The 9788-nt window shown below is 40.6% G+C and overlaps 1 protein-coding gene across 1 annotated transcript; it reads right to left on the reverse strand.

The window, feature by feature from the left end:
* Positions 1 to 792: 792 nt before the first annotated feature.
* On the reverse strand, positions 793 to 4305 carry barhl2 (BarH-like homeobox 2). The gene is made up of 3 exons (XM_004552882.2): positions 3319 to 4305; positions 2470 to 2695; positions 793 to 1448 (listed from the first exon to the last, which is right to left on the reverse strand). Exons 1-3 carry the CDS (start codon positions 3869 to 3871, stop codon positions 1136 to 1138), a joined length of 1092 nt encoding a protein of 363 aa, XP_004552939.1. The 5' UTR covers positions 3872 to 4305; the 3' UTR covers positions 793 to 1135.
* Between the last annotated feature and the right edge of the window lie 5483 nt (positions 4306 to 9788).

A 9788-nucleotide genomic window follows, 5' to 3' on the forward strand; every position in this document is an offset into this window, starting at 1 on the left:
CGTTGCAGATGATTTAAGACTGATGCAAAACTTCCAATGACACCGATTCTGCTCTGGGGTCACTGGAGATTATTTTCCCACAAAACCTCAAGAAAGTAAGTTCACTAGCGGCTATTGGTTATTGAGAATGTGCAGATTATCGGCAGTTTTTTCTTCTTCTTCTTTTTTTTTTCTTGCAGGCTTCTTGTCCTGATCCTGCTGCACTGATCGTTCACGCTGAGAAATTCAGGCTTATTGTCTGCTGTTCTCCCAGGGAACAGCTGCTAAGCCAAGGCCACATTCCCAGTATACCCAACTCATCAAAACCATTCATCTCACCACCAATCAGCTGCTGCGCATCCATATGCATATGTGCTGGTAAACACAAATATAAAGGGCTGGAAACTGACCTCCAGTCGGTGATCACCGGTTCTGTGTCTCCCAATTTAAAGACCATATGCTCCTGTAACAAATTATTTACCTTTAAATTAAGTCAGGCTAAAAAGTGATTAAATTCTGCTGGTTATCCACCGCTATAATGAGGTAGGTTAAAATATTAATGCGCGCGGTCGATTATTGTGAAAAAGCGCACATGAAAACTTTTTTTATATCTGTTCTTTCGCAGATTAATGTAATTTCTGGGATTATCAGTCAAAAAATAGAAGGAAATTTTAAACAACTTCTGTAATCTGTTGCTATTTTAAATGTGCTTTATGAATAAAATTGGACTCCGGCTTTTGCATCTTCTTGAATGAAGGTTTGCGTTTAAAAGGAAATTAATTTGGACTCGAGTTTGAATTAAAGCTTCTACAATTCAATCAGTATCATTACTTCTTTATTCATTCAGTTCTTCTCCATCTAATAAACTTTATAAGTTTATTTGCTAATGTAAGTGTATTTGTACAAAAGACAAACAAACAAACAATCAGACATGAGCAGTCCTCGCGGTGTGTCTGGGCCCGGACAGAAAGTCTTTAGGACTGGACTTAGGCTATTCGGGCCTATATTAAATACCTCCTTTACTTCTGTAAAATGTCTTTAAATGTGTCTTTTTGGGGGGTCGGGTAGAGAGAGAAAGTCCTGCAATGTGGTTCCGATGCAGTTACTCACATCACGTGTTCAACCAGGTTTCTGGTCAGCGTCTTAATTTTGCGTTTTACCGCGGGTGCGGCGTGCCGGGCATGGGGTTAGACATGGGGTTTAGTGCCGGTTGCCCCCCCGGCCCAAGGCCATGAATGAGCACCCTCGGGACAAGAGGTCTCTGGAGGCTGGGATGCGGCGAGGAAGGAGTCCGGTACATACTGCTGTACATGGCTGCGGCCGCCGCGGCTGCCGTCGTGCTGTCCACGGTGCCCAGCAGGCTCGGGTGGTAGAAATAGGGCGACGGGAACATTCTCTGTAAGGCCGAGTAGTTTCCTGCTTCAGCCAGGAGCTCTAATCCGACCGCCGTTTGCCTCTTCCACTTCGTCCTGGAAATCAAAATACAACAGATGAATTATTTAATCACTTCGCTCTCTTGCTGATTTCCCAAACGCCCCTTTAATCGGTATGCAGAGGCCTAATTATTGCGGGCACGAATATATGGTTATGGTTTAATTAGGCAAGGAGATGGGGGGAAATACACTTCAGTCCAAACTTAGCTAAACCTACTTTTCTCACACCTGTACAAAATATAATGCACGCACATTCTTTCAATTTCAGATCAAGTTTTACTGTGAAGGGTAGCGGGATAAAATGTAAAGGGCCTTGTAGTGAGATTATTTTAGAAACTCTGAAAGACTGGAGGAGTAAGAAGCACAAGTTCCATATTTATAGCGCAGGAAAAATATAAATCAGGACACTTCCAGTAATTAAACAAATGCACCAATTTATTATTGCTGAAATAATTTATGTAATAAGACTTAATGAATATTACAAAACTGAATATAAAAAAGACAAATAATATATTTTCATATGATCTACAATGTCCGAAATTACATACACTTCCTTATTTTACACATCATCTCCTGATCAACGTGTCATCATGTCAGCCTCACATTTGTCCACAAATACTCAGAAAATAAAACTTGCTTATTTTTCTATTTGTCTGTTTTTATACGGAATAAAAATGAAACATGATCAAAATCTATTTTTTTTTCCAGAACGACAATTAAATCAATTAAAATACAAGATTCTTTTGTGGTGTAATTTATTTTCTCCCTCCACGTGGATTAGAAATGTTAAGATCACGCAGCGCAAAAATATAACCAACGCAGATCTTTGTAAGTGGCTGAAAAACACTTTTAAAAAAAATAAAAGTATCAATTAATAAGTCAGATTGATTTTCATAAGTGCTTGCAAACCCGATCTTTAGATTTAAATACCCAGTGTTGGCCGATATAACAGCTGTATTCATTTGTTTTACAGAGCCAAAAGGGGTTCTTGCTCCCCAGTTTGACCTCGTCTCGCTCGTTGTGTCTGCAGCAGTTATTAAAAATGATGGCCGCTTACCGTCTGTTTTGGTACCAGGTCTTGACTTGTGTGTCTGTCAGGTTGAGAGCCGCGGCCAGGTCCATGCGGTCCTGCACGCTGAGGTATTTTTGTCGCTCAAAGCTCCTCTCAAGCTGGTTGAGCTGGTGGTCGGTAAAGGCTGTCCGTGCTTTGCGAGGTTTTTTCGTGCGCACCGGCGGACTGTCTCTGCTACTGGAGATTTCCCGGTCACCCTCTTCTTTAGTCCCTATAGGCGCAGAGCAAGGCGGATGAATTGTGGTTAACCATAAAAGGCCTGCTGGAAATTTTCTTCACACACCAACGTTTTTTAAGTCTTCCTCCCAACACCGACACTCGAATAATAACCTCGCAGAGGCGTGCGTGCGTCACCTCCACTCAAACTTTGACCAACTTTGTACAAATACTTCCTTCAGCCACACGTGGGGCAAGACAACAGCAATAAAAGAAACGTCTGCATTTGATACCTGAAGATTTCTTTTTTCTATCATAAAACGAGAAATCAATATATCAATCCATCTCTATTTGTAGTTGTGTTTCAGTGCTCCATAATCCCCCCTCCAGGAAGAACAATAATCTCTCTAATTGACCCACTAGGGAGGCCCCGCGCACGGGGAGAATCACCAGGCATACATCTGTTTTCACATCTATTAGACTAATAAAGGAAGCTGGAACTAAGACAACGAGCGCTATTATTATTATCATTATCATTATTATTATTATTATTATTATTATTACCATCATCATTATTATTCTTATTATTATTATTATTATTGAGTCCCTGGCTCATCCTGAACTCTACTGTATTGAAAATGTGAATTTAACAAGCCTGCTAGTATGACGAGCTCTTACCCTTGCATTTCATTTCGATCTGAATGTCGTCTCTTTTGTCCAACTTGCTTCTGTTCTCGTCTTCTTCCAGCTTGGGCCTGAAGCCGTCCGGAGCCGTGGCACTTTCTGGTTTTGGTGTGTGATGGGGTGAGGATACACTGGTGCTGTAAGGTGCGCAGGCAGCCAGGGGTTTGCTGTCGCCTAAAATGTCTTTGATTAAAAAGGAGGAGGTGGCAGTCCTCGGGGCGCAGCCGGCCCCGGCGAGCGGCTGCTGCTGCTGCTGAGGCGACAGCGGCAAACTCTGCGGCTGGTTGTGGTGATGGTGGTGATGCTGAAGGCTGTCCTGGACCAGATGCGGATCGGCGGCGTGCTCCATGGTGACCGAGATGGGGGACGAGGGAGCGGTTCCCACAGTGTCTATCTCCGAGCATGGCGACGGGGTCGCCTGGCTCCTGAAATCCGCTGTCCTGCTGTCGAGCCGAAAATCTCCGTTCATTAGCACAGGGTTACCAGAGTTAGACGCGCTGGATAAAATAGTGTCTATCCCAAAACTCGACCCGCTGGATCCTTCCATATTAAGAAAGGACGGATGAAGTCTTCATAACAACAGCGAGATGCTTCTCCTCCGGCGCAAATCACAAGAAAGTCAGCGAAATTAACTCGGAGTTAGAAAAAAAATAATTAAATAAATGAAATCAATTTTTTTAAAAGAGCTGAGAAATAAACCCCGGAGAGAGACAAAATCCACGTTTACAGGCGGCTCACACAGCCTATGGTCCACGAAGTTACATTCAGTGAAAATGCGAAAAAGCAAAGTGTGGGTCTGCGTAGTCCACGTCCCTTTTTGTGTTTGGATATTGAACTTTGTGTTAAAAGTTGAGGCGTATAGAGAGATATACATAGGGCTGACTCCTCGACATCAGGCTCCCCCTTTTTGCTGCTAATCGCTTCAGTGTAGCTCTACAATGACTTCCTATACTGACGTCACGGCCCACGGCGAGGGGGAATTAATATTTTCTCCTTTATAATAAACACTCGACGCCTTTTTCTCTCTCCCCCTCCACTTCCCCACCCACCTTCCTCCTCTCCCATTGGTTCGCGTCCTGACCGGCTCGGGCACCTCACCAATCAGCGAGTTGTTTCTTTATCTAGGTAGTTCAATCCAACCATTGCACCGAGTTTAGTGCAGGTCTTTAAAAAAAAAAGGGAGGAAAAAAAAACACGCGTGTGCTTTAAGGCCAAACTGGGAACATTTCATATTAAATCCTGGCCGTCAAGAAAAAGCTACAGATGTGGGAATTTAAAAGAAAAAGAAAAATTAAATTCAGATTTGAAATAATTTTATAAAGCGAAAAAAAAGTCATCAGTGGAAACTCCAGCATGGTAGGATGAAGTACAAACATTTACTTTATTTTCCAGCCGTCAAACTCTTTTTAAAGCTTTCTTTATCCTCGTAGACGATAAAAGAAAAGTGCAGCTGTTGCCAGATTTGACCACAGCCAAATTCCAGCCCTGATTTATTATTTTAAAAATAGTTTGTGGAGATAAAAAGCTAAATATCAGGTCAGACGTTTGTGCGCCCTGAGAACCGGCTCCAGTGTCGCTGCTGGCATCTGATCTATCTTTAAGGATATATTCTAGGAGCCGCAAGGTCGACATATTTAGGAGCGGGGAGGAGTGGGGACTGTCATGACAGCGCATCTTGTTAATAACCATGTCACCCTAATTAGTAAAGTAATTATGAGGTGCTAATGAGCGTTCAAAGGTAGTAGAAATTCAGCACTTTTCCCCTCTCCATGTGGATCTGAAGGATGCGGAGGAAGAAAAAAAAACTGCGGCTCAAGCTGACAAAGTGTCTGCGGAGAGAGGCTCCACACTCTCCGGATGATGGGAAACGCCACTTCTTGTAGGTAGGCGAATGTAGCAGCACGTTTCTCTCTCTGTTTGGCAGACGCGTGTAATTTCTCTCAGATGGAATCTTTTCCTCTCTCCACAGCCACTGCGACCTTTCTGGAATTTGATGCAGGGACATCGGAAAGGGTTCATTTATTATTCTTCTTATGATTATTGTTGTTATTTCTTTTTCTCTTTTTTTCTGCTCCTTCAGCAGGTGGGCAGGGAAGACGGTGCTGGTGTTGATTATTCATGTGAAGGGGAGGAAGATTTTTTTTTGCTGTCCAAAATCCGGATTTGTAGGTTTGTTCCTAATTTATTTATTCATTTAAAAATAATAACACCGGGGATTTAAAACAGCAAAGTGTTTGTTTTTTTTTATTTTGAATTCATAGAGCTTTTATTTTTAACAAATTTGGAATCTAATATATACTTATTACTTTGCTTAAAAACAAAATAACTATATTTATTTATTCGTTTATTTGTTAGGAACGGCACCATAATTAAAATTAAAACGTTTGTGTTAATTAAATAATTTAAATATCTATTATTACCTAACTGCATAAATATTGTATAAATATTATTCACGTATAGAAAACGTTCAGTGCGGTGAAATATGAATATTTTCATTGCAAAATAATGTCTCTCTTAATCTAAATATGTTTGGGGGGGTTTTCTTTAAGATTTTAAACAAAGTCTATTACATTTCCTAACCTTATTTCATAATTGTTTAAATGAAAAGCCGCGGACACTAAGAAGATTAAAATGATGTTTTACCTCTGGATCATCTCAGCTGATGTTGCCCTCCTCCAGCGTGAGATGCAGGCAGGCTTTAAACACAAGGCGGCGACAAAGCGTGACCCGGCGGTGCTGGAATGAAGTTCACGAGCAAACTGGGGCCTCAGCTGCCCTTTAATGAGTCGCATTGCTTCGCATTTAACTTATACAACTTATTTTAAAATAGTTATCGATCACGGATGAAGCTCCAAAAATAAAACAAAGATTTCGAGCACAACATGACACACATGGCTGTAAAGTGCATCATCCCCGCGGTGGAGAGCCAATTAGAATATCCTGTCCACATGCAGCCTGTAATCGGGCCTTTTCTGAGCCTTATTCCCTACAAATCGCATAGATCGGATCAAAGCGATGCTTAAACACGTCAGTCAATGTGTGGAGAGGCGCATGGGCAGCTCATCAACTGCAAACAGGAACAATCAATCGCTTTATTAGGTTTAAGGCGCCGCAGGAGCAAATTGAATGCTACCAGTTAGAGTATCGTCTTATTGGCCTCAGCTGATGGTCGATGATGGGACGGTGTAACAGTGGCTGGCACCATATTGATTCTCTGGCGGCTTTGCGTGTAAGCTGTCACTTCACCACTGGCGACCTTTAGGTTGCACAGTTGCAGCGTTTACGCAGAGACACCCCCGCATTTAGCCTGTCAGTCACTGCGGGGATGGAGGGTGGTGTCGTTAGGAGGATGCTGCGACAGCCGGACACGCACGGAGAGGTGGAGGAGTTTCACAAAAGACAAGTTAAAAAAAAAAACAAAAAACAAACAAACTTAACAGTCGGCTGTAGTGTTTATCTAATGAGAATGAATTCATGGTTTGCAGCTTGCCTTATGACCGCAGACTTGAGATCTCACTCAGTTATATATTTTTAATTTTCATGAGCAACGTCATTAAAAGGAGGATCCAATCAGGACAGGAGGAGGCCTATTTAGAGATTTATTTTAATTATGCAAGTAAAAATGCCACTTTTCCTATTTTAGTACCTACAGCTTTAAATGTTATGTGTCACGCTTTGTCTGTCAAGCAGTATTACAAATATTTTAATAATACATCATAACACTTTACACATTCAGGGGCCAGTAAAACAAAAGTTAGAGTGACTGAGAAGCATTTCAGTATGTGTATTGATTTTTTTCTGCTTGGAATTCAGAACACAGTTATATTTAAATCCAAGTTTATCAGCTACTAAAGTGCCTGATTAACATAAGCCCATAACACTGCACAAGCTAAGAGGACAATGGGTCTTTTTGTGGATTTCTATATGATCTAAGCTACTATTACTATTCATCAATAAATAAATGTTAATATGAATTTTAAGCTTTAGTATAACTTTTATAATTTTGCTAAAATATCTCAAATTAGACACAACAGAGCCAAGTGCTGCACGCAGCAGTTCACATTGTTGTGCCGTAAAAATGGCTTAAGTGTCAGTGTCAGCATACGGGCTGTGACTGACCATCCCATCACAGATGGTGGGAATAGGATGGGAAGTATTGCATTGATTAAAAGCTGCAAAAGGACAACAACAAGGACAGCAGGTATGTATGAAGTCAGAGTATCACATTGAAAAATAAAACCTGTATCACCCGCACGTCACTAATGTTAGGTGGTCAGTGTTTAAGAGGGAGAAATACATTTTTTTAAAAGAATAATTGTTTGAGTCCCTGCGGGAATTTGGGATTCTTCACAAATCTTTTCCCAGAAATCTACGTCTTGAAAAATTGGTGCATATCAGCTTGTTGCAATGATGACCTCTAGTAAAGAAAACAAATAAAAATGCAAAAAATTAACTGGGTGCCTAGAGGTCCTCTGTGTTTTGAAATATCCAGCTCTGGCAAATATCACACACTTAACCTTTTTTGGTGTGTGTGCGTGTGTGTGTGTGCATGGCCAAGAGAAACCACAAGAGAATTGTTGGTTCAGTGAAGAACTGGTGGAAAGAAAAACAAACAGGGTGAATTTGACACCAGTAGAGAGATGTCTTAATTTTGTTCAGAATTGCTGCTGACACAGAAAACCTCTGCTGATCCCAAAGTTTGTCCTTTATTATGTCGGATATCAAAATATGTTTTGCATCTTTTTTTTTCTGAATGTTTTAGAGTTTACCAATAGTGAGGCTGCGGCACTTGAATTTAATTTGGATCGACCCTCTGTGGGAGATGTTGGCACAACTGTTGAAGTAGTTTGCTAAACTCTGACCTCATAGCAAGCTGAGTAACACCCCCCCTAACGTTAAACTTTACATCAGCTGACCAAAAGCTGTTCCGAGGAGTCTGACAGCGAAGGCAGATGCTATAAACGTGAACACAAAGTTATGCAATCAAATCAGAACCTTCCTGGCCAACATTTTTGTGAATATGTTAATATAGCCTCTCTGTTTACCACTAAAACCCACTGAAAAATATTTAACAGATGGTTTATGACACATGTTGTTGCAATGTAGCTGTAATCACATATAGTATCAATGAACATGTGAGGGTTCTCTATAACCACACATTACATCATATGCATGACATCATATGTCATAAAAGCTGTTTTACACAAACAAATTCTTCAAAAAAAAAAAAAACTTAACTCGAAGGTCATTTGTTAGGCTTTTTTTGTGATTCTCAGCCACATCTAATTGCATCAGCAAATATAACAGACATGTTAATAAAGCCTTAAAAATATCTTATGTGTTTAGCCTCGTGATAAGCCAGTTATTCACCATTTATATTACTCTTATGAGTACTCTGAAGGCGTAAAATGAAGTGGTTTATTTAGCACGTTGACCCACTATTGATTTAACTCGACCTGGATACTGCAGTTGCCAGTTTAAAAGTTCAGACTAAATAACAGAAAGAACTCTTGACTGTTTGACATAATAAATAGATGAGTTATCAATGGCCCATCAATCTAAAAGAATTGTGTGCCAATGTTCACACCAATTATTCTCTTTGAGACCATATGGACAACCTAGTTCTCTGCTGTCAAACATTTTTCATTTTATGTGGTGAAATAAGGCAAAGATATGACAATATGCCGATGGGAAGCAAATTCCAATGGTAATTTAGATCTTTGAAGCTCTGGAATTAAAGGTTGGAGCGTTAAAGTGACCTGACATTTAAGATGGAAACACTGTATATTATTTCAACTTCTACACATCACGCAATAACGAAACATGTGACATTCAAGTTCAGATTTGAAGTGCCCGTTAGAGTTATTATATGCCATGAAATTCTAAGATTGATACAAGGAAGAGAGTAAAATCTACTTTTATTCATCAAGCCTTAGCAACCTTGAAATTTGCAATTTTTTTGCCTCCTATGAGAAACAAATATGCTAAAAATGTTAATGTTAAGTATATTTTTTAAATGTGCGTTTTAAAATCTCTTTTACTGCCATGTCAATTATTAAAGGAAAGCAGCGTCAATGCAAAGAGTTCTTCTGTCTGAGGTACATGATCAGAAATGCTTAGGGAGTGGAGAACACATTGATTTGAGTGTGTTCCAAACACAGGCTGGCCCTGACAAGGTTGTTATAACAGTCGGAGGGGTCTATACAATCACTTAATTACCAAAGCTGTCAGTCAAAGATGGTCGCTGCTGGCTCCATCTATGGCTGTGAGCGGCGTTCCACTCGCAGCCTCCCTGAGTGATTGATCCATGCTGATGGCATCGCAGAAATAATTACAACTCGTCTCCTGATGTGTGATTCCATACCACATTCACGCTTCACGAAGGTAATCGGGGGGATCAGGAGGGGTCAGTGCCATTTCCTATTACCTGAAGTCCAAGCAAAGGAGTAAAACAATGCAAACAG

This window comes from Maylandia zebra, linkage group LG23, assembly GCF_041146795.1.
Source record: "Maylandia zebra isolate NMK-2024a linkage group LG23, Mzebra_GT3a, whole genome shotgun sequence".
In the NCBI taxonomy this organism is placed as follows: Eukaryota; Metazoa; Chordata; class Actinopteri; order Cichliformes; family Cichlidae; genus Maylandia; species Maylandia zebra.

Excerpts from the sequence above, each read along its gene's own strand:
- barhl2 (XM_004552882.2), bottom strand. The coding sequence starts at position 3,871 with ATGGAAGGATCCAGCGGGTCGAGTTTTGGGATAGACACTATTTTATCC. Across the intron at positions 2,696-3,318 it reads GATCGAAATGAAATGCAAGG|GGACTAAAGAAGAGGGTGAC; the intron begins GTAAGAGCTCGT and ends CTGCGCCTATAG. Across the intron at positions 1,449-2,469 it reads ACCTGGTACCAAAACAGACG|GACGAAGTGGAAGAGGCAAA; the intron begins GTAAGCGGCCAT and ends TTTGATTTCCAG.